Here is a 24,916-nt window from a genome sequence, read left to right as displayed (position 1 = left end):
CGTACGATTTACCAACGCAGCACTATTATTAAGAACTCGCGTCTAGTTTTAAAACAATGATTTCGTTTGGTTTTTTCGTCTGAACGTGAAAATATTCAAGTATCTGCCCATATATAGCATTGATATTAATAAATATAACCTAAGTATAAGTATATTTTAATTCTTAACATTAAACATATATATTTCTTACTAATTTATTAGATTTGATGATCAAGAGAAAAACTTGAATTTCGATTACATCATAATTTACTTTCTCACAATCAACTGATAAAGTGATTCATACAATCAGTTTGTTTAATATAAGCAGGAAATCATATTATAAACAAATAAATAAATGATTGTAAACAAGCAGAAGTAATCAATATGCAAAACATTAACATTTTTTCTTAAAATTATAATTGCTGCTTTAGATTAATCTATCTATATATATAAAAGAAAGTCGTGTTGGTTACCTTGATTATAACTAAAGAACGGCTAATCCAATTTAGCTAAAAATTGGTGGAGAGGTAGCTTAGGGCCAGGAGAAGGTAATGGGATACTTTTTGAAATGAAAACTTTTCTAAAAAGGCACTAAACGTCACTAAAAAGAGACAAACATATTTGCGTATATGGATTATCTTGCGGGAGAATAAGAAAACGCGAATACAAAGTTTTCTATTATCCCCGTTTCCTCTTTGTGCGATGCTTCGTAGCTTCCCCCCTAAGCATAGACGTGCGTATGTTTGTACGTGTGGATTGAAATCGACCGGTTGTTGTTTTTGTTGGGAGAAGGTTACTAGGATACTTTTTGAAGTGAAAACATCTTTAGAGGACACTAAACGACACTAAAAAGAAGCAAACATTATCGCTTATATGGTTTAGCCTGCGGGAGAAAAAGAGCACACAAATACAATGTTTTCTATTATCTCCGTCTCCTCTTTATGCAATGCTTCATAGCTCCCCCCTAAGCATGGACGTGTGTGTGTGTTTGTACGAGTTGGTTAAAATTGCCCGGTTGATGTGTTTGTTTGGATACGATTTAGTAAGTGTAGGATACTTTTTTTAATACTTTTTGAAGTGAAAACTTCTTTGGAAGATACCAAACGAGTTTTCTCCGTCTCTTCTTTGTGCGATGCTTCGTAGCTTCCCCACTCAACATGCAGCGATCAAAACGATCAAATCTTATCCGACAAAACCGTAATGCAACTAGGATTCGAAGGATTGCGAATGAAAGGACTGAAGAAGAACAAAAAATTGCACGTGAAAAGCGCCGTGTTAGTATGACTCGACTTCGTGCTTCTCAATCACAAGAGCAAAGCGAGGCGGAACAAAGTTTGCCGGGTCATCTAGTATATCTATAAAAAAAACAAATGATCTTCATCAGACCTCGACTCATGACGAACGCTTAACATTAATTAGTTTACCAACGGATAAAAAATATAATACCTTTAAAATCTAACAACATTGCGTATTTCTTTATTATGAAAATTTAAGCAAACAGTTTACATTTACGTAAACAAACACGTTAAGCCAGCAACTTGACTAAATAAGGCTCAACATCAACAGTACGTTGTGCGACAATCGAATCGTGCACCCATTTTGTAGTCACATGATAAGCTGTTTTCGGGCATTGAATATCATAGCGTTGTTCAAAAGGAATTTCAGCGACATTATGAAGAACATGCGTCGCTTGCTCATGATCGATTTGTTTGATTAAATTACCACTGTACGCAATAAACGACCGCAATAAATATTCATTTTCTGACTGTACACATTCATTGGACAGTAATACATTGATACCTTCAAAATACGAAGGCAAGGGTTCAACAAAATCCAATTTTGGTTTCTTTGGTGATTTTACTGGACTTTTAACTTCTTTTTTAGGTGATTTAATAGGAGAAATGATAGAATCATTGTTTTCATTATCGTCATCATCACTGTCAGCAAATCGTCTTTTGCTGTCTCTTTGTTTCTTTTTTATAGGCGATGTCCCAGGTTTCTCATCCATGTAATCAGTTATTAATGAGTTTTTCGATGTGCTGGCACTCGTGGAACTCAATGATTTTAATTCATCATTAAACAGCGATCCGTCAAAAGTCTCCTTCGACGTGGCGAATAATTGCTCTAAGTATTCCAAACTCGTCGCGGTTTTCCACGTCTTATCGTCACGAATCTTCGTGACGCGCGGAAAGCGAATCGAAATCCCGTTCGCTGTGTGCACATCATGCTGACGGCTGAACTCCGCTCCTGTAATTTCCCACACCGGCTGTGCCTTTGGATCCTCCGCCACAAAATCAGGCACCATTGTACGTGTGCACTTCAACCAATTTGGAACTTTGTTCGGATCGCTACTAATCTTCACCATTTTCAATTCATCTTGTAATCGCGCTAGGGTTTTATCATCGTGACCTGTGTGCACCTTCGTGACGGTTTTGAATTTGTCCGTTTTTTCATCGTACACGCCCATTAGGAAGATTGACATGATGCCGCCTTTCTTTCCGGTGCCGTACCACGCTCCAAGGACTATCAAATCAGCAGAGTCAGCTATAGCTCCATCGAAAAGATAATCTTTTTTCACTTTCAACCAATGACGCTTGCCGGGTTCATAAATAGACTTCACATCTTTCAGTACAAGTCCTTCCAGACCCATTTTTAACACTTTTGTTATCATATCAGCTAATTCTTTAGGTTCGGTGATGTGTTTCATTTCGGAGAACATAATATGATTGGGAATAGGTGTCATATTCTCTTGAAGAATACGTTTACGTGTTTTTAAAGGCTTATCAGTTAATACTTCACCGTTAAAATATATACAATCAAAAACAAACAAACATACGGCTGCATTTTCATAACCCTCACGTTTATGCACACCTAGAGTTCCAAACGGGAGCGGTTTTCCTGTTTCGGTGTCCACCATTAAAATTTCACTGTCCAGTACTAAATCTTTCCCGTGCGGGAAAGCCTGCGGAATGTAATCTTTGAAATGTGCGATTTTATGTTGCATAACAGGTTTTAAACTCCTCGAAAAGTACTTAAACTCGTTTCCCTTTTTATGCAACTGAACTCGTTCACCATCATATTTAATCTCTGAGTACATTCCATTGGGACATTTCTTCAGAGCTTGTTCGATTGACTTGCAAGGTTCAGCCAACATTGGTAAAACTGGTGTTAACACCTGAATACCTTTATTAACTTTAGAATTGCCCTTAGAACTCAAACATCTTTCGATGACGGTTTTCAAATCCCTTGTAGATTGATACGACTCATATGCTTCTGGATGTACAGCGTCTAAAATGTGTTTAGCACCGGCGTTCATTCTCAAATCGTGTTTTATAAGTCTAATTATCATTTTTAAATCATTTGCTGTACATTTCATCGCGAATGATTTAAAATGATCTATTTGATCTTCTTCTCTTGTTAGTTTTGACAAATGCTCTAAGAAGTTATCCACTTCTACCATGGTAACAGTGCTTTTCTTTGCTGGTTTGCACCGCGTGCTTTCTTCGAAGAAGTGTTGAATTGTTTCACCAATATCGCCCTGCTCCAAGTGTTCCAACATATCACTTTGATCTGCATGGAATATCCGGCTGAAGAGTTTTACTAACTGCTTGCTTTGTAGATTATAAATGCGTTTCATAACACCAGGTAATAGCAAGCGACACCAGAGAGTAACGTCGCCTTTAAAACCTTCTTTTTTGGTGAATAAATTCTGGACAATATTTGTTTTATCCGTGTAACTACTGACATTCGTAATATCTGCAACTAATCGCCGGAATTCTCTAAATAATCCGTCCTTGTTGTCATTATCATCCTTGCTTTCATCTTTGGTTTTCTTTGAAGTTGATAACGGTGATTGTTTTACTTCATCTTTGATAAAAGTATTTCCTTTGTAATCCAGATGGTATTTCTCGCATATTATCTTTTCATATTCTTCCCATTTTTGAACAATAGCATCTTTATCGTTTTGATCTAGGAGATCCCAACCTTCTAATTCAGAAGAATTTTCTAAGCGTTTAGTATTAGCGCGTTGTTTCAGGAATTGTTCGAAAAGACACGTAAGATGAAACCAACTCTTCATTTTTCCCTCGCCATACGGACTAGGCACAAGTTTTGCAAGACGTAGTTCACCTTTCTCACATTTTTCTTTGCATTTTTTACAAGCAGCACGACCGGCTTTAGCTCTATCAACAGCAAAAGGTTTTTCTTCTTGTTGATCATCCATTCTGAAAGCAAACAATTCAAAATATAATCAGATCGGTATAAGTGGTTGCCTACATAAAATTACAGATTTTACTTTAACTCCAATGTTTTCACTTCAGTTGTATAGCAAACAAGTAACGCGTACAAGTTGAAAACTGAAGATTTCACGACCAAATTAAGTAAAAATCTGTGTATAAATTATCAAAATGTGTTCTGGATCTTCAGTAACCACTTTATTTGGATATTCACATGCACAAAGTAAGTAATAAATTGAACTTTATGCGCACTTTGCAAACAATCTGTAGGTTATGTTGATTTGTCGCAACAAATCAGTAGTTAAAATCGGCAAATACATTCAAATATTACTCACCTAGTTATCTCGAGATGCAAGCGGCTTTATCAAGTATGTAAATAATCAAACACTCGCACTGTTTGCTAAACAATTAGCCGTTTGTCAATGTCATTTTTATTATGTTGCCAGTAAACTCAGAAGTCACACGTTTTGTTTTTATTACTTTTATTTTAAACTACTGTATTCCACCTGTAAATTGTGAATTTATTTGATATATACACGTACGAAATAAATTCCGTTCGTGACAGTAGCGAATCGAAGAATATTTGTACAGCAAGCAGTTTATAAATACACACAATACAAAATTCACATCGGCGCATTACAAAGCGCGGCACCCGTACTCTAACTGGTAGCCGAATTCGAAACCCAGTGCGGCTGCTCACAGGTGCGAAAACGAGATAGGGTACGCATGCTGAACAAGGACACGATTTTGAGCAGCGTATCGTGAGGCCCGTGAGCGGTTGCAAATTCGCGCGGCGGGCGCAGTCGCCACCGCGTGTTCCGCTGCCGCCGTCGAAGGAGCGTCGAGGAGAGTAGTGCCGAAGTGTGTGGGAGGATATCGCCGAAGAGTCAGCTGTGCGTGCGCGCGAGTAGGGCTGTCGCCAAATCCACACACATTTGAATCGCAATCATGTTCGGGCAGCTACCGAAGGCCCTTTTGTAAGTAAATTCCATAAAAATTCGTATTGAAATCCGTAAGAAACGAGTGAAACTAGTGGCGTAGTGTGTTGCGTCGGGAAAACCGTCGAGCGTCGTGACACAGTTTTCCACAGGCGGCTAGCGCACGGAAAACGAAAATAGCGCGCGTTTGGTCGGGCAAATCAATACGCGGCGACGCTTCAGATGTTTACATAACATTTTCTTTAATAAAAACGTCGAAATTAAGCTCTACGAACAATAAACACATTGGAAATATTGATTAAAATTGCAATTTGCATTCAATTCAATCAATAATTTCGAAACAAAGATTTTGAGTGTCCAGATTTTTTTGTTACATCATTGTTCTCAGCAATTTGATTAGATTAAACTTGAGATTGTGCAATGAAATGTAGTATGCCTTTGTTGTGCGGATTATCGGCGATATCGATATGTGAAATTGAAATTTCCGGATTTAATCGATGACGAAATATTTCTCATGCGATTGAGACGTGAAGTTATACGCCCGCTTAACCAAATCAGAAATAAAACTAAAGATCGTAAAACAGCCGCCGGAAGACCTTGAAATGTTTCATTAACTCAACCCATTCTTTCTCGTCGACAATTTTACCTTAAAACTAACGCAGTATAGCCATACTTAAAAATGACAGCGATTAAATAAATTCGCTGACAATTCACAGTTTTTATTGGTGGTGTCAAGTATTAAGTTGATCAGGAACAATAAAACACATTAGCGATATTTTAAACTCGCATTCAGTTACATAAACGTCGCGCGTATTATTTTTGAATGCTTGCCACTGAATTTCACATAACGAAATGGCCGTCATACTTGTCATCATCAAAGAGCGCTCAAAAATTAAACGAAACACGTGATAACATGGAATGTTTGTTAAATTTTCCATGTCAAGATTACAATAATTAGCATTTAACACTAGTTTAACCTGGAAGTAATGTAAAAAATTAAATTTGCTTATTTTACAAGTTATAATGGATTGTATTTTAGGGGATGAAATATTTAGGGGTGCAATGAACCCGTAGCGTCGGGAAAAATGCACGCAGTACACGTGCCCAGGCGATTTACCGACCTTGCACGTTTGTAGCACTTAAATCAGCGTGTGTAACATGCTCACGAACTGGTTACATCATCTTCACAAAGCGTTTTGTTTCATTTTTCGCTCGACGCGGTCACCATTCGAATCATCTGTGTACCCTACTTTGATTCTTAGGAATTCACATGGTAAAACCTAAGATATTTTCAATCGTCATACTCTATGAATCATCATAATTCTTCAAACAATTTTGTTCCGTTGAATTTATTTCCTGGCCAGGATTATCCATGCAATTTATCATCAATTAAGTGAAATACTGTAAACTGTAAAACAATTCCACATTGTTATTACACTTGTGGCATCATAGAATAACAAATTATCAGCCCAAACGTGACGTGTTGTAGAGTATTACCATCGCAACTGGCTCGTTGGGGCAATTTGCGTGCCGGAGTAGCTGGATAATTAAGCTCGATTGCAATTTCTGCGTGTCGGCTTTTCAATCATAGTGCTGCTCTGCGGCTCACTGTCAATGCTAACTCAACATTCACAGTACATATTCACATAGATTAGCCTTGCCCACTATCAAGTTTCAACGCCGAAGTTTAAAACTATGCAAGTCGCAAGGTTATTCTATAAAATGTTATTTCCTATGCGGTAATAACTCTCATGATACATTATTTAGCCCCATTAGTGTTGTTTTAGTTGGTTTTATAGCGTTTTTATGTTTTTTTCTAGTGGGTCAAAAGGAACAAAGGCAGCGGTGCAGCTTCTCAATGGCACGAAGCGTATCGTCGCCGTTGATTCATCAAACGATGAGCAGAAACGTACTTTCCATCAGATCACCGGCGATATTATTTGCCCAGGTCAGGTTCAGGGTATAGATTACCTGCGCGATCCCAGACTCAACAAGGTAAATTTTATTTTTTATTTTTTGCTTATTTTTCATTGTCTGTGAACGAAAATTATATTTTAGGGTTTAGCTTTCACACTTGAAGAACGTCAGGCTTTGGGTATTCATGGACTGCAACCCGCACGTTTCAAGTCTCAGGAAGAGCAACTTGAGCTGTGCAGACTTTCAGTCATGCGGTACCAAGAGGATCTCAATAAATACCTTTACATGACTGAGCTGCACGATCGTAACGAGAAGTTGTTCTTCAGACTGCTCTCCGAAAACGTTGAAATGTTAATGCCAATTGTTTATACGCCCACTGTTGGTTTAGCTTGCCAAAAGTTTGGTCTGATCTATCGTAGACCAAGAGGATTGTATGTTACCATCAATGACCGCGGACATGTTTTTGATGTCTTAAAGAATTGGTAAGTTTTTAAAAGTGTAATATTTTAAGTGATTTCTATTAATTTTTTATCTAAAGGCCTGAACACGATGTGAAAGCCATTGTTGTAACCGACGGTGAACGTATCCTGGGTCTTGGTGATTTGGGAGCGTACGGTATGGGTATCCCTGTGGGTAAACTTGCCCTGTATACTGCCCTGGCCGGAATCAAACCTCATCATTGTCTGCCAATCACATTGGATGTTGGTACAAACAACGAGAGTTTACTTGAAGACCCACTTTACGTCGGTCTGAGACAAAAGAGAGTTGTCGGTTCACAATATGATGAGTTCATCGATGAGTTCATGAACGCCGTGGTGAAACGCTATGGTCAAGATACACTCATTCAGTTCGAGGACTTTGGCAATCACAACGCTTTCCGTTTCCTGGACAAATACAAGACGCGTTTCTGCACGTTTAACGATGATATTCAGGGCACTGCCAGTGTGGTGGTAGCAGGCTTGTTGGCGTCTAAGAGGATCGTCAACAAGAAACTTGCTGATCACAAGTTCTTGTTCCTTGGCGCAGGTGAAGCCGCCATTGGTATTGCTAGTCTTACAGTGAAAGCTATGCAGAAGGAAGGTTTGTCTGTGCAGGAGGCACGTGAACGCATCTGGATGTTTGATATTGATGGTTTGTTGGCCAAGGGACGCCCCGAGGGTAATCTTGGTGGACACAAAGCTCCATTTGTGAAAGATCATGAGGCTAGCAAGGATCTGAGAGCCGTTGTTGAAGAACTCAAACCAACTGCTTTAATTGGTATAAATTTAATTAAATATCAATTGTATTACTAAAATATTTACGTTCATCGGTGTTTTTTAGGTGCTTCTGCGGCTGGTGGCGCGTTTACCCCTGAAATTCTCAAGATTATGGCCGATAATAACGAAAGACCCATTGTTTTCGCTTTGAGTAACCCAACTAGCAAAGCTGAGTGCACAGCCCAAGCTGCATACGACAATACTGACGTAAGAATTGACATTTAAAAATTTATTTTTATAAAAATTAAATTAAAAATCGATCATTTGCATTCCAGGGTCGTGTAGTTTTCGCTAGCGGCTCGCCCTTCGGTAAAGTTACCGTAAACGGCAAAGACTACTACCCGGGACAAGGAAATAACGCCTACGTGTTCCCTGGAATTGCGTTGGGTGTAATCGCGACGCGTATTCACCACATCCGTGATGAACTGTTCCTCGTCGCTTCGCAGACCATTGCTGATAATGTCAGTGAGGATGATCTGAAAAAGGGTAGCTTGTATCCTCCTCTCAGTTCTATTCGAGAATGCTCGGTGCAAATTGCGTGCAGGATTGCTCAATACGCGTATGAACAAGGTGAGATACTTAACAATTTAAAAGTTTTAAGTTTTTAAAGTTCATAATTGAGTTATTGTGTGAGTCCAACTCATATTTCTCGGTTACATAAAGCAATAATACTTTATGAGTTTGTGTTTAGATCAATCCAGTCCAGGTCAGTCCTGAACGGTTCACCACTACACACGGTTACACTTGTTACATGTTTACATGTCTGACACTTGTTAGATTAGAGATGTCACGTAGTTAAATATCTGACACTTCTTGTTTACTTAGTTATTCCACACAGTAAAATAACATAATTGGAGTTTAACTAACTTGAGAATTGAAAATTCACAGTTGATGCGTGTTGGTTTTGTCAAATGGTTGCCATTGTAATTAATTTACACGATGGATCAATACGTAACTGTTAATTTTCAACAAAAACTAATGTAATTGTTGTCAGAATGTTGTGTTTTCAGGATGAAGTAGTTCGTGATTTCGTAAACATCATTAACAATGCATTTTTAGTTGTTTTTTAACATTTATTGCATAAATAACTAACAAATGTAACGGTGAATTAATTTGGTTTTTTTTTAGGTATTGCAACTGTGTATCCGGAGCCAGAGGATAAGCGCAAGTACATCGAGGATCAATTGTACAACCACAATTACGAATCGTCGATGCCGTGCACATGGGAATGGCCCGAGGCGCCCGATGTAAAGACAAGACCTCTGGAGGTGCAGGAGATGGTCAAGCACAAGAATTAAGCGTGTATTTCTCACAATCAGCGCGCATAAGTCAACTAAACTATATATTTAAAAAATCATGGCAACTGAAGAAAACTTAGAGTGATATTATTTAGACCAACTTCAAATTTTATTGGATTCATGTGATCATAACAAGAGCAGCTCCACTCTACTCATATTTTAATTTATTTTGTAATAAATTCCAAATGTTAAATTGGGATTTGGATTTCAACAAGTGCATGGATGAGCGATGCGAGGCATGGCAACTAAGAGTTGTAATCATGTTACTGTACGATTAATTTCACATTCATTGTGTACTTAGAACCATTCTAGTGTGATTACTTTGAGCGATCGCTTGCATCGGGTTTTATTTATTTGAATACATTTCGAACGCAGCTATTAAGTTATTATTTAATTGTTTAGTTTGCTAATTTTAGTCAATTAATTACATCATTTGTATGTAAGACTAATCTAAACCATTGAAAATCTAAATTATATTGATTAGCACTAATGTTAAACGTTTAAAAAATGATGTTATGTAATTGAAAAAGTGTGTATTTTTTAAAATTTCACCAAGAAAACATAGAACTATTTGTAAGTTGCTTCAAAAGTACTGTAATATTGTTCTGCATTTGAGTAGCCGCTTCAATGTAGTTCGATAATTCGTCCACCGATGCCGCTAGGATGCACTTTCTGTTATAAAATAACTACCATGGTTCTTCGCCAGATGTCGCTAGTATGCACATATTTTCTCAAACATTGATGTTTATTTACTACGCTATCTTGATATATGCAGGTTTCTTGCATGGTTTCTTATATTCAATTCCAGATAACAAAGTTACATTTTACAACTTCGCATTGTTTACTACCTAAATTTCGTGCACAGACGACTACATTAACAAACAGTAATTTCAAAAAGTTGCCGAGTTTACACATCAACGGTTTAGTACGATACAAACAAAAAGTACACAAATTGCACGTTCATAATTCCAACAAATTTCAAAGCAAATTGGTATAAATAATTCCATCGAAAGAACGTAAGTAGAACAAACCACTAAACGCGCCTATTATTTATTGCCTGTTTCATCACTCTGTCCACACCATCGAAATAAATAAAACACGCAACAAAACATTTTCATGCGTAATTTAAATTGGCTTTCGTTTATTAATGTGAACCAATTCGTACGCATCGGTGTCGTATTGTCTAGCAGCGCTATAACGTCGCATGGCATTTATTTTTTATTCATAATTATTAGATATTTCAGTCTAGTCCGTACTGCGCGGTTTTAGTTTCACCAGTTTCGCTTTTACGACACGTGAAGCACGCGAATAAGCAGTAGGCAAGCGCTTCAAGTTATCGTAAACAAACGCAGTCCAGCAACATTGGCTTGAAGTTTGCCGATTGCACCGCATGTTTGCGTACATCGTGTAGTAGTCTTGCAAGTTCGCCGAAGGTGGCAACACACAAACGAATGCACTGCATTATCACCCGCGATCCTAATACACACGGAAGATAACATGGGGAATACGGCGAGTGTCGCGAAGGAATACTGTACTAGTAAAACGAGAAAAAAGTAAGTTTTCAATCAGATATTATATTCAAAATTTTCTCTGCGCGTCGTTATGACTGGAATGCTATTTATTTAAAAAGTTATTTCCGTCTTTTTATGATTCGTGGCACGTTTTATTTTAAAATTGCATAGATGCCATGGTCGTTACATATTTGGAATTGGAGCGTGGTTATTAATAATAAATTAATAATAGAAATGGTGACAAGGAAAGTTTTTGATATTTTATGAAGTCAATTGATATTTTCAGTCTTATAATACTATTATCTTAAACCTGATCAATGTAAAATCGTCAAAGCAAAACCAAAACAAAAACAAACAAAGACAACGATGAAATATATTTTTTATCATTGCATTATAATGCGTAACATGCGTAAATCTCCACTTAAACTTATAATTTCATTGTTGTATTGCGTGGAATCATAATTAGGCGTGCGAGTACTTCCGTTTCGTTATCATTTAGCAATTTTTTGCCTCAACATCCTTTGAAAATGTGAAATACATTCAATATTGCATGTAAATGAGTCATAGTTATTTTTTGTGGTTTCCTTAGAATGCTTATACTCAAAAAACAAAAACAAAAAAGTGTATTTGGAATTATCCACATATTTTCTTAATGTCCATATAAAATCGTTTTAAATTGTTATAAAGTATTCTTTCTATTTTATTTAAACGATTTTGATGTACCTTGTGCGATTTAAATTGTTTATGAAAACTGTGTTAAGATATTTACGTCGTGCAAATCTGGTTGATGCAGTAAAAGTTGCAAAGTAATTATTTACCGTCAAACACTCGAGACTCGACAATAACCTTGTAAGTACGAGTTGTAGTTGTACACGATTCAAGAGAGCGAAACGCTCGCAGATTAGCAACAAGCATTAATTCATAATAGGAATTAATGAAAATCATTCGCATTAAAATGATGAAACGCAGGGAATCAGATTACGTGTAATTTAAGTATATTCACAATAAATCAACTTTATTGCATGCGAATTAAATTATATTTTAATCTAACGAAACGTGCAACACGTTCATTAAATCAAAGGGGATAATTTTAGAACACAAGCGCAAAATCATCACGATTATGATTAAACTTTATGATTATAATAGAATATATTATAATTAATAAAGATTTACACAATGACAGGGTTAATTTACGATGTAATATTGAAAGTTCGTTCATCCTTGTATATTTTTTGTAACGTGTTGTGAGATTAAAATAATTGCAACAATGTAATCAAGTGTACAAGTATTCAACACTTTGCTTTATCAAGTACATTATTCTAATAATAGAACATAGAATCATGAAGTGTGTCGCATTTTTTTAATTGGAATGACGTGTAAATGTCGATTAAATATTGATTATCAGTACAATGATATCTCTATCAGTAAAGTATCACTTGTCGACGCGGAAATGGGTGTGTTATTATTGCTTAGTGTATTAAATTATTTTTTTACAAATACGTACAGCAAGCTTCTAATTGAAAAAAATTAATATTGAGACAGAAAAATTCATTTCCACTATTGGTATCATATTCCTGGGACATTTGCTTACGCAAAACTAGCTATCACATTCTATGTAAACGGTAAAACATTAAACTTCGCAGTAAAACTGAATACGAGACAATAATATCTATTGATGCTTTGGCGCATTGGTAAATAATAAATTTCTATAAATATTTATACACTCATTAATACTTATATCGGTAATTTTACAATAATGCGATGCATAAAATCGCATGCCATAAAAACATCCGTTCAATAAAAAATAATTGTACTGTCTGCAAATAGTGAGTAACTAATATATTCAATTTTATGCATTTTATTTTATAAATAAAATGATTTACACAAAGAACTACTAATATGAAATGAGCCATTAATGTGGTTTATTATTTTGGTAATGCTGTTTGCTAGTTTTGTAATAATGCATAAAATACAAGTTCTGATAACGTTTAGTAATAATTTTGTCTACGTGCGTTGCTAATGGCAACCAATCAAATATCTACTGTTATTTTATGTTTACAATTGACAAGCAAGTAAAACTTTAAATTTACTTGCGTCCACAAAGACGACCTAAATTACTACCTTCAATCATGCTACACCTTATTTTTAACTTAAATTTCACTTTATTTCTGAATAATCAAATTATACAATACATATTATATATTATATGCGCTGGATATAATGATTCAATTTGGGGTTATTGGTTTCGATTTATATAAAGTAGATATTCACTTACTTTTTGCTTGCAAACTTTCATAATATGTAGATAATCACAAATAAATTAAATTAAACCAATTTGTTGGCATTGAAAGGAAGAAACGAATTACGAACACGCGTCGATCGGTCGGCTAAAATTTCACTACATAAAAAACGAACGCGTATATTATCTAAAACCGCGAGTAATAAAAAAAACCGCGACTCGCACGAACAACGAACATGCATCGAAATGAACTTTCACTAATCATCGGCATGAACCGGCGCGTCGGCACATGGACAGCCAGACAGGCCACTCGCCCAAATGTGAATACATACTAAAATTTTATCGATAATGACCGGCAGCGTTTTGGCGCTTTACAATTATAATTATAATTACTATGGTAACAGACTGATATTAGGTAATACACACACTCACACATATGTTATGATCAAATTGACGTGCTGCGTTTTGCAGAAAGTGACAAAATTTAAAATTCAAATGTAGAAAATTTTTAGCGTTAATATAATATAATTGAAGACATCACTGATTTGCGTGTTCCTTGATTTAATACGAAGTATAATATGAAGAGTATGAAAATTGAACGCTGTTGGTAAATAAAAGTAGAAAAAATATGATATTTGACAATTATGAAGATAGTTCATATTGTGTGTAGACAAACGGAATATTTTATTTGACACTCGAATAGTTATGCCACGAAAGTTATGCAAACGTGATGGAACAATGAAAAGTGTCAATGTAAATGTGCAATACATTATTCACATTGGAATTATTGGCATAGCAAGCGACGCTTTGAATCAATAATTTCATAAAATAACCCTCTGTCAACTTATATAAAATTATCCTGAATTATTACTTCACATTTAAGGAGGAGGGAATTTAGAGTCATTTATATTGTTAAATAATTTAATGTAGGCCTTTATATTTTTCTTAAGTCTCGTCTTTTAACACGTCTGTATTTGCACATTATGAGACCGTGAATACTATTGTTTGATTTTGCACTGAGAGGATTTAGGCAATTGGATACTACTTACTTGTATTGTATGCGAGATTATTTATTTATTTAATGATGCAATGTAGTAATTATTGATGTTGGCGATCGCGTGCTATTTGCATGAATGGTGTATGAAATGTACGACGTATTTACGTCATAAACATCAGATTAAGGTGAAAAAGCGCCTCAACCGACAAAATATTAACATTGAAAAATCGCATAACACCAAAATTATTATTAAAAAATTTGTAATATGATTTTTATCGATATTTTCTTACGATTACGTTTTTATCATTTTCTGTGTCGCTTTTATTGTTTTTTAGTTCCTTTTCCGTCAAGTTTAAGAAAAATGATAATTTAATCTAAAATTTAATGAATATTCAAAGAAAAACTACATTTTTTTTTTGCAGTATAGTCCATGTTTTAATTAGTTAATTACATATTATACACAAAACAGATAAAGTTGAATTTAATTACGGAAAGTATTTTTTTGTATGATTAGCATAATGTATTTGATAATGTTTCCAATCACGTTACAAGTTGCTGTACAATATGTGATATATGATTGTGTGAAAACAAGAAAAACAACCGCCGGTCGCCATCTGATGATCTGATAGCGCGATGCGGCGATTCCGCGAGTAGTCGCGCGATCCACGGCACCCACAGCCCGCCGATCACGCGACTGCTCGCGAACGTGTAAACGCATGCGCCAGCGCCGTGCGCGTCGCGGCGCGCGGTATATCTACGTGCGCCCGTACCGTACACTCAATTCGTCTGTTGCGTTTCGTTACAGCACGGCCGACAAGCCCGTCGTCGCCAGTCAACAGGACGTAAACGTCAAGCCGCTCTCGGCGCATTCAATTTCTCACCGCGACGGAAAATCCACGGCTGATAACATGGACTGCGGACGAATTGGAGTGGACAGGATCGGTCAGTGGGCCAATGGGGATTCTGGATCACCAGCCACAATTACCGGGATCGATCATCTCAAACGCGGCAGTTTGAACAAGGTATTTTAATACAAACAAACTTTCATTTAGAAATAACTTACAAACAATTTAAATTACGATTTTAATAGTCAGGCTTCCGCGGTTATACATTTTTTGGTGTAATAATAATTTTACTATTACCTCATAAATAATTATCACAAACGTTATCGCGGTTTGTTGTTGCATTTGATAAATGTTAATATAACATAAACGTTTCCATTGTGTTATCACTTTTTTCCACTAAACTAATATTCAATAGTGATGAGTTTGCAAAATTTACTTCATTACATGCCAGACACGTTTATTGTCTGATTGCGCTTTTGTAAAAATAAATTACTAAAAAACAATCATATAATTAAATTGAACTACACACAAAAAGTGCTTTTTTGCCTTTTTTAGAATTTGTACAATTGTTAAAAGCACGCTATGACAATATTACAATTAGTTTTGCCTTGAACGCGCTCTCACTAAATGCTAAAACTAAAAATGACGCCGCGTAATGATATTGCTATTGCATTGCACTTTAAAACTTCGTAGTAGACACTTGCAACGATTAAACGTGTCTAAAGTGCGCTGCGTATGAAACTGGTCAAGTCAGTATTTCCGCCTTCTAGTGCTGGCTGGCATGACCGTTCAAGTAGTGGAAATTTCCACGACGAAATAAACGCGGCGCATCTTGTCATTTTCTCATGCAACGTTAGCGGACCGGAATAAAATCGATCACGATGCTCATTACTCGCGTACGCTGGTAACCCAAATATTTCCGCCGTACTGTGGGGAAACGTATTACCGGCTTAGCCGGCGACAGAACCCTTGCGCGCGTATCATATCGATTCCGCACCGGCGCAAACCCCCAGGGCGTCGACTCCGTTTCTATTCAAATTTTAACCTAGAAAACGCACGTTCCAACGCGAAAATTGAATGAACTGAGATTGAAAATAGGACAATTGGTATTGTGGTTGGTATGTTGTTTCACTTTTCAGTCTTCCGCGAAAAGTCGATGAAAACGCACAAAACATTACCTCAAGATTCCACAAATAAAGAACCTATAAAATATAGAAAGTTTATTAGTGTTTTTTATATTTTTACGTTAAAAAAAATGAGTAGAGATACAGATTGGTGGCAGTTGTCGCCTAGAATCGAAAAAGTTAGAGTGCCTGACAATTTGATCGACGTTTTCGGACGGGTAAATTATTAATATTTATTTATGACATTTACTAAAATCTGCATAACAGAAGTGCGACTTTTCCAAAGTTTAATATTTCAATAAGTTTAATATACGTCATCAAAACGTGAAAGATGTTAGAAACATTAAATTTTGTGCCAAAAGCGTTTAAAGTAAAGTTAGTACATACTTCAAAAGTTCAAAACTACTCATAAACTTTGCAATGGTTACTTATTTTTCTTCCTCTCAATGCTAAAATTATTAAAATATCAAAGTAGGATTTAAAAACGACTTGTCATTCAACCACTTTAACTTATAAAACGATTAATCTCATGTTGATGTTTTTGCTAAAGTTTAATTTATCTGATTACTCATTACTGATTTTCTACCTATTAATAGCCACATTCACAAATACGCGTGAGTTTTTTGTCGATCGCATATCCTTGGCGTAAATATTTAGTACAATCATTAAAAGCCGACGAAACTAGCAAATAGCGATTGAGTGCGACATGGTACACAGTTATTAATTATTGACTTGCTGATAGAGCAAGTTACCTGGTAATAATTCGTTTTCATTGGTTGTATGTTCGATTAAATTACACGATTGACGAAAACACGACGCGACATGTGCGACTTGTGAATTTGAGAGTCATGCATTTCCTCTGCGTGTTTAATGTGCGCCGACGTGATTGAATCGAATCAGGGACAATCCTAATCGCAGTGAAATTGAGGCTAACAAGTACTTAGATACATCAACAAGAGTGTTACTTCGCTATTATAAAATTATTAGGCAATTGTTGTTGAGGTATAACATATCCTCGATTGCGTCATCGTCACTTTGTCGACAGGATCTTGAATCTTATAATTATTACTCATTAAAGTACGTTTTACGCACCGCGGTCGATAGAGATTTACAGATGTAGTTGTGTCGTTGACTATAAGAAGCAAATAAAGCCGAAAGCCATTATTAAACAAACTCGGGCGATCGAATGAAGTCGAAAGTCGGTCACACTTAATAAACACAATTGTGTTGAATGAAAATACAATTCACAATAAGGGAGATAATTTTATTTAGTTGAATAATACTACCTACAGTTTTTGTTTTATGATCAAACTGTATATTGTATTTAATTGCAATGAACCAGTTAATAAGAAGCGATTACACAATCAATTAGGAGATAAAAATGTGCCGATACGAGACAAATGATTGCATATTATGAGCCGATTATGTAAATGTAAATATGTGACAAGCAAGTTCAAACGTGTGACCTAGGCCTAGGACAACGCTGGCACATATCTCACACTGCTGTGTGTTCTGGTGACCTTCCTTTTATTTATAACCATTACCACGCGCGCTTACCCAGCACTACGAATTTCAACTCGGATGATGCTCTTTATCTTTCAAACGCATAATGCAGACTCGAAAACGTGTAATGAATTACAAGCTTATATGCAAAGCCATAAGTCGTAAATTACTTCTCATTATTTATTGTCATCTAGATCTTAGATTTACATTTAGTTGATCTACTTTTCGATTTACGACCGCACGCACGTAACAGCGAAAGGTAATTGTGTGGGCGAAATTTAATTTGGGTTTTTGTTTCATTAAATTAATTGGTTAGTTTGTTTTATATCCATGTAAATGATTGTGCGGTTGAAATTGAAGGCGATTGTGGTATTTATGTGTTACTTTGTTGATTTCAGGGCATGGCCTTCACGCTGGAGGAGCGTCAAGCGTTAGGCATTCACGGTTTGCTGCCACCGAGAGTGAAAACTCAAGACGAGCAGCTTGTACATGCCAAGTGCTGCTTGGATCGTCTGGATGACAACCTCAACAAGTACATTTATTTAATGGGTCTTCTGGACCGTAATGAAAAATTGTTCTTCCGCCTTGTCATGGAGAACGTTGCCGAAATGATGCCCTTAGTTTACACACCTGTCGTGGGTCTGGCATGTCAGAGATTTGGTTTAGTATTCCGCAGACCACGTGGTCTATTCATCACAATTCACGATAAAGGTCATATTTATGAGATTCTTAAAAATTGGCCTGAATCTGATGTGAGGGCTATTGTTGTTACTGATGGAGAGCGTATTTTGGGTTTGGGTGACTTGGGCGCTAATGGTATGGGTATTCCAGTTGGAAAACTAGCTCTATACACAGCGCTAGCAAGCATCAAGCCACATCAATGCCTGCCTATCACACTGGACACCGGTACCAATACGAAGGAGATGTTGGAGGATCCTTTATACGTTGGATTACGGCAAAATCGTGTACGCGGCGCGGAGTATGATGAATTTATTGAGGAATTCATGAATGCCGTGGTTGCCCGTTTTGGACGAAGCACACTCATTCAGTTTGAAGACTTTGGCAACTCTAACGCCTTCAGACTGTTGGAGAAATACAGACATGATTATTGTGTATTTAATGATGACATTCAGGGTACTGCCAGTGTTGCTGTAGCTGGTCTACTTGCATCTCTCCGAGTAACAAATACCCGCCTTTCGGACAACATCATCTTGTTCCAGGGCGCTGGTGAAGCCTCTCTAGGTATAGCCCAGCTATGTGTTATGGCTATGAAAGCCGAAGGTACCTCTGAAGCGGAAGCTAGGGGTAAAATTTGGTTAGTGGACTCGAAGGGCTTAATTGTGAAAGACCGTCCATCGGGTGGTATTTCGGAACATAAAGCGCCGTTTGCCCATGAGCACGCGCCTATTGCAGACCTGACTGAGGTTGTTAAAGTAATCAAACCAACAATGTTGATTGGTGCTTCCGCTATTGGTGGTGCGTTTACACCAGAAATTTTGCAACAAATGGCCAAGAATGCCGCAAGACCCATTATTTTTGCTTTGAGTAATCCAACAAGTAAGGCTGAGTGTACTGCAGAACAGGCATATTCAAATACTAATGTAAGATTACTTAATTATAACTTAATTTATGAGTGTTTGTTACAAATTTTTATTCAATTTTAGGGTACCGCTGTTTTTGCGAGTGGTTCTCCTTTCGCTCCAGTTGAATTCAACGGACAAACATTCCACCCAGGACAGGGTAACAACTCATACATTTTCCCTGGTATTGGTTTGGTGGCTGTCACCGTTGGAATGAAACACATGCCAGAGGAGGTGTTCTTAATGGCTGCAGAAACTCTGGCTGGTATGGTGCAGGAATCTGATCTTGAAGTAGGCCGTCTTTATCCACCACTCGAAGCAATTCAGGAATGTTCCATAACAATAGCCATCAAACTCGCTGAGTTTGCGTATGAACAAGGTAATTTATTCCACATAATAACTATCATAACAAACATAACATTATAATTCTTCTCAGGTCTAGCAATAGTAGAGCCCAAACCAGCTGATATTGCGAAGTTCATCAAGGATCAGATGTACGACCCAACGTACGTATCGGCATTGCCGACAATCTACTCTTATCCATCAAGTTTGTAATAAACTTTAGGCCTCTAGCGTAATATTTATTTTCTATTTTATGTTAGGCAATTTTAAATCAAGTGCGAGTCCGCAGAGTAGTATTTCTGTGGATGAAGGGATGATGGCAACCTATGAGATGTTGTCGTTTGAAGACCAAAATGTGGAGTCAGAGACAAAACCTTCGTGCAAATTGACATAACGAGCCAGACCAACGGTATATAGTTTAAGACGTTTACAAAATTTTATATTATGATACGGCAATGAGCATGTTTCTAACTGCGGGATTTAATTTGGCTTAAAACATAAAATTGACATCCAAGTGAAGATTGCATGATTACTCATCGAATAATAATCGGCAAGCATGCCACAGACCAATTCATCCTGACTCTCATTTTGGGCTTCAAATATTTTATAAGAAATAAATTATATATGTTTTTTAAAACAGGCAATTTTATCTTAGCAAACAAACACATCGACGAATGCAATGATAAAGAATGAATGAATGCATGGATTATGATAATATCGTCGAGATTAATGAAGCGATTTATGTCTTGTTTACATAAGTATGAATCTGAAAGGGTGTTGATATTATTGGACACATGAAACACTTAATAATTAGATTTAATTGAAATTGTTAATTGTATGTTAGTTATTTTCTAAATGTGTAATATAATAAAGGAACGAGGGCAGTATTCTAAACCCATGTATTACATGATATTTGCATAGTTACGGTCCATGCGACATGCGCGTCGCGTATCCGATTCAGTCACATGTCATAGGATGAGTTCAATGCATTGTTCATTTTTTTTAAATGTCTGAGTGTTTTCAGCTCTTCTAGATTAGCAATATTTGTCAATAACGAATTTTACGGTATTCGACAAATCTGATGCGCTGCGAATTAGTGCGCACGTACGTATGAATATGCGCCAAGCACAGCGCACACTCCGTGTCCAGCGCAGGCGGCATGCTCAGTGCAGTTTTGTGCCGGTCGTTGTTTGGGTTGTGCGTGTTCCTCGCGGCTGTTATCGCTTTATTTTGAGTTTGTAATTCGGTAAATCGCGTTCATTTCGATTGTCCATCGACTGCACTTAGTTATTACTGGCGTATTTAGTGTTTTATTAGTAGATAATCCGGTGTCGAATAGACAAAATTGTTAATTTTTGCGTTCGTTGTGCGTATTGCAAGATGGCCGCGTGCTATCAACTTGTTTACACTGCACTGCATGCTCGCGATATAGTGGTAGCGGTAACTGCAACGTCTTGCAACGTGTGTTGGGATATTATTTCGTTTAATTGCGGTCTATCTGTGTCGTTGTGTTTGGTATGTTGTCCCGGGAACATGAACAACGTTCTGCATGGAAGCGGGGAAAGAACGGTAAAGTGCAGATTTTCTTTATTTTCTTTTTCTTGAAATTGTTGTCCCCGTTTAATTCACTTATTTGTGTAAGCAAGGTCTTTGCTTACGCACGGTTTGAACGCTATCTTATTTTTTGTTCTCTGATCTAATAGAGAATTATCCAATCTTTCATAATCTACAATGAGATTTTCATTTTAACTAGCTTATCTTATAGGGAATTTTGCGTATACTAAAAATTTGAAATCCCTTCTTGTCGTTGCACCGACAAGTGCCGTTGGGCACCGTACGAGGCAAGCGGTAGAAGTGATTCGTGTTCAGGGCACCGTACGAAGGGGGTGGTAGCAGTGAGTCGTGTTCAGGGCACCGTACGAAGGTAAGTTTTTATTAAGTTATATTATTCGGTCAAATGTTGTATGACTTGCCCGCGAATTAAGGATGCCTTGGTTATTTTAATTGCGGGCAATATAGAAAACGAAGGAAACGACAAAGTTTCCCATTTTTCGCGTTTCTCAAAACATACGGTGGAAAACAGGCCATGTCTCGCGAACCCTTCGTTATATTTTTGTTTTTACTTTATTTTATGATAGGGCAAGAGTGTATTTTTAAAATGCACGCCTGAACCTTTGCGAAGTTACAACCGACTGCCTTAAAATGGCCGCCAAAGTTAGGCCGTGTCTTACATTTTTCAAAACACGCGGTGGAAAACAGGTCATATCTCGGGTACCCTTCGTTATATTTTTGATTTTCTTTTTTTTATGATAGGGCAAGAGGGTATTTTTAAAATGCACCCCTTAACCCTTGCGAAGTTACAACTAACTGCCTTAAAATGGCCGCCAAAGTTAGGCCTTTTTATGTATTTTTCAAAAACACACGGTGGAAAACAGGCCATATCTCGTGAACCCTTTGTCATATTTTAGTTTTTTCTCTATTTTATGATAGGACATGAGTTCTTTTTTCAAATGCACCCCTAAACTTCTGCGAAATTCGGTCGTAACTGCCTCAAAATGGCTGCCAAAGTTTGGCCTTTTCTTGCAATTTTCAAAACACGCCGTGGAAAACAGGGCATAGCTCGGGAACCTTTCGTGATATTTTAGTTTTTTATTTATTTTATGATAGGACATGAGTTCTTTTTTCAAATGCATCTCTAAACTTCGGCGAAATTTTGTCGTATTTGTCTCAAAATTGGTCATATTTCGCGAACCCTGCTGTGGATAATACATTCAAGCGGTTTCCCACATCGCCTGACATCAACCAAAGGAACACCTATATACCTCTTGCAATCACTTTTTGGGCCCACATATTATTTTTCAAACCAGTACAAATAATGCGCACAAGAAAGGACAGAAAAAAAACCTGACTTTGAAACCACGGCACATTATTTTATTTCACTTTTACTTAGAATTGTATATGTTTAGGGAACTTTGACAATTAATTTGATGAATGCTTGTGGAATAGCAATATGTAAACTCTTTATAAGGACACTTACTAAGATTAATTGATTTACGGACAGATTTTACTTATTCAGCCATTTGCCACAAAGCAACCTTCTTGTACATATTTCAACGTCATTATAAAGATTATCAAGAGTTTACATTGTATTGCACATTTAATCGCTTCACGACTTTTACTGTATCGTATTATTGCTTGTTGTTGCGCTAATGCGACGAGTTTACGTTATATTTGTGGGTGGTAATGCGGATAAGTGTATTTGGTAATTGGCCGCACTGTTGTTGTTGTCTAGTTTTAACTTGCGTAGGGGGCGTCTATAGAATTGTCATCCAATTGACCTCCAAAATTGCATTTTTATGTTCGAAGGACAATTTTTTGCTGGTTTTAGGGATTTTGCACCTGAGTCTGACATCGGAGGAGAACCATTCTTGCATCAGATTGTAAGTATTTAATTTCTGTATCATTTTCATAGATAATTTTTGTGATTATCTCACAAATTGAGCCCCAAAATTGCATTTTTATGTTCGAAGGACTAATTTTTCCTGGTTTTAGAGAATGTGCACCTGAGTCTGACATCGTAGAAGAACCATTCTTGCATCAGATTGTAAGTACTAAATTTTTTTATCATTTTCTTACATAATTTTTGTGATAATTTCATAAATTGACCTCCAAAATTGCATTTTTATGTTCGAAGGACTAATTTTTGCTGGTTTTAGGGATTTTGCACCTGAGTCTGACATCGTAGAAGAACCATTCTTGCATCAGATTGTAACTATTGAATTTCTTTATCATTTTCTTAAATAATTTTTGTGATAATCTCACAAATTGACCTCCAAAATTGCATTTTTATGTTCGAAGGACTAATTTTTGCTGGTTTTAGGGATTTTGAACCTGAGTCTGACATCGTAGAAGAACCATTCTTGCATCAGATTGTAACTATTGAATTTCTTTATAATTTTCTTAAATAATTTTTGTGATAATCTCACAAATTGACCTCCAAAATGGCATTTTTATGTTGGAAGGACTAATTTTTCTTATATTGCATTGCCACACTGAAAGTGTCAGTGTTTACAAAAAAACTAATTTGTCTTATTCTGCAATTCTTGTGCGATCGCCATGCGGTTGGCTTGCGTAGCACGTTTGTCTCATTTTTGTCGTCAGGTGATATGCACGCATATTTTCTTCATTATTCGTGAGTTTCTTAATTTATCTTCGCGTTGTTACGTAATAATTTTGAATGCTTTTTGGATTGTGCGCGCGTGATGTGCGGCTTCGTTAAATCCGGATTGCACCTTTATTGGGGCAGAAATTGTTAGCTGTTGATATTTTGTAACTGTAATGTAACTATTGTTAAATGTTGTCAATAAAACACAATTTATAATTGTAATCTCGTTCATATTTTTTTGTGGCACTCGTATTCTCTTTGTCGTTTTCAGTTTTAAATAATATGGCATATAAGTCTTATGTGCGAGCGTGTGTTGTTGTTTTTAAAAACATGATAAAAGTAGAAACATAAATAGAAGAATCAAACAACAACAATAAAAGCACTCGGTGGCCGAGTGGAGACGTACACCTGCTGGCATGCTAGCAAACACGGATCGAGTCTCAGGTGTGGAAGGCATTTTTCTCAAATATAAAAATATCAGGTGTAATTTGAGTTGCATATGTGAATTCCAACGAAATATAAGAGAAATTGAAATACAAGTGAAGTGAAGTGAAAAAAAAAGCAAGAGCAAGTAACAGAGAACAGGGAAATAGAAGAAGGAGTAGTAAAGAATAGGAGAAGGTAGAAGGAAGAGAACAGGGGAGGATCAGATTTTTAAATTTTTTGGCACGTGTCGTTATAAGACAGTCTACGGTCATCGCCCACTGCTTCGATCCGTCCATTGCTTCCGGCCCATCCTACAGCTACGATGTCTCTACGCTTCATCCCCAGGATTCTTAGGCATATCAACAATTTTTATAGTGGGGGATCACCACCAGAGAGAGGGAAGTCCTTATATGGACATTCCTTATAAGATTTTGTTCAAATATTTCTAAGTTTTAAGTCGTTTCAAGAGAGGTGACACTAAGAAATAATCTTACAAGTTCTGACCTGTAGCTGAAATGAAAGAAGGAGAATCACAACACACAGGATACCTTAACAATTTTT

The 24,916-nt window shown here is 36.7% G+C and overlaps 3 protein-coding genes and 1 long non-coding RNA gene across 11 annotated transcripts; 3 read left to right on the top strand and 1 right to left on the bottom strand.

The window, feature by feature from the left end:
- Positions 1–1,426: 1,426 nt before the first annotated feature.
- Positions 1,427–13,651, bottom strand: DNAlig3 (DNA ligase 3). 4 transcript variants are annotated; one of them, XM_065301525.1, is made up of 2 exons: positions 13,410–13,651; positions 1,427–4,202 (listed from the first exon to the last, which is right to left on the bottom strand). In XM_065301525.1, exon 2 carries the CDS (start codon positions 4,199–4,201, stop codon positions 1,505–1,507), a length of 2,697 nt encoding a protein of 898 aa, XP_065157597.1. In that variant the 5' UTR covers position 4,202; positions 13,410–13,651; the 3' UTR covers positions 1,427–1,504. The 4 variants fall into 4 exon arrangements, with proteins under 4 accessions (XP_065157597.1, XP_065157594.1, XP_065157595.1 ...); XM_065301522.1 differs by lacking the exon at positions 13,410–13,651 and adding an exon at positions 4,550–4,687; XM_065301523.1 differs by lacking the exon at positions 13,410–13,651 and adding an exon at positions 4,265–4,510.
- Men-b (Malic enzyme b) lies at positions 5,049–10,152 on the top strand. Of its 2 annotated transcripts, XM_065301529.1 has the most exons (8): positions 5,049–5,191; positions 6,973–7,147; positions 7,211–7,551; positions 7,608–8,326; positions 8,390–8,532; positions 8,601–8,895; positions 9,017–9,031; positions 9,454–10,152. In XM_065301529.1, the coding sequence occupies exons 1-8, from the start codon at positions 5,163–5,165 to the stop codon at positions 9,621–9,623; spliced, it is 1,887 nt and encodes a 628-aa protein (XP_065157601.1). In that variant the 5' UTR covers positions 5,049–5,162; the 3' UTR covers positions 9,624–10,152. The 2 variants fall into 2 exon arrangements, with proteins under 2 accessions (XP_065157601.1, XP_065157603.1); XM_065301531.1 differs by lacking the exon at positions 9,017–9,031.
- LOC135791208 (NADP-dependent malic enzyme-like) lies at positions 10,984–20,658 on the top strand. 3 transcript variants are annotated; one of them, XM_065301526.1, is made up of 5 exons: positions 10,984–11,176; positions 15,176–15,392; positions 18,241–19,443; positions 19,507–19,801; positions 19,859–20,658. In XM_065301526.1, the coding sequence occupies exons 1-5, from the start codon at positions 11,121–11,123 to the stop codon at positions 19,975–19,977; spliced, it is 1,890 nt and encodes a 629-aa protein (XP_065157598.1). In that variant the 5' UTR covers positions 10,984–11,120; the 3' UTR covers positions 19,978–20,658. The 3 variants fall into 3 exon arrangements, with proteins under 3 accessions (XP_065157598.1, XP_065157600.1, XP_065157599.1); XM_065301528.1 differs by lacking the exon at positions 10,984–11,176 and adding an exon at positions 13,937–13,980; XM_065301527.1 differs by lacking the exon at positions 10,984–11,176 and having other exon boundaries at positions 15,136–15,392; positions 19,859–19,928; positions 20,025–20,658.
- Positions 20,659–20,941: 283 nt separating this feature from the next.
- LOC135791096 (uncharacterized) lies at positions 20,942–23,635 on the top strand. Of its 2 annotated transcripts, none has more exons than XR_010547917.1 (5): positions 20,942–21,333; positions 21,530–21,688; positions 23,153–23,204; positions 23,317–23,368; positions 23,481–23,635. It is a non-coding gene; the product is annotated as an uncharacterized lncRNA (long non-coding RNA). The 2 variants fall into 2 exon arrangements; XR_010547918.1 differs by having other exon boundaries at positions 23,295–23,368.
- Positions 23,636–24,916: the final 1,281 nt, after the last annotated feature.

Source organism: Atheta coriaria, unplaced genomic scaffold, assembly GCF_025399875.1.
Source record: "Atheta coriaria isolate IRGN ID8LTWV9N9 unplaced genomic scaffold, Caltech_Dcor_3.1 hic_scaffold_4_pilon, whole genome shotgun sequence".
NCBI classification, from domain to species: domain Eukaryota; kingdom Metazoa; phylum Arthropoda; class Insecta; order Coleoptera; family Staphylinidae; genus Dalotia; species Dalotia coriaria.
The sequence above is the reverse complement of the archived record's forward strand: the minus strand, read 5'-3'. Positions and strand labels throughout refer to the sequence as shown.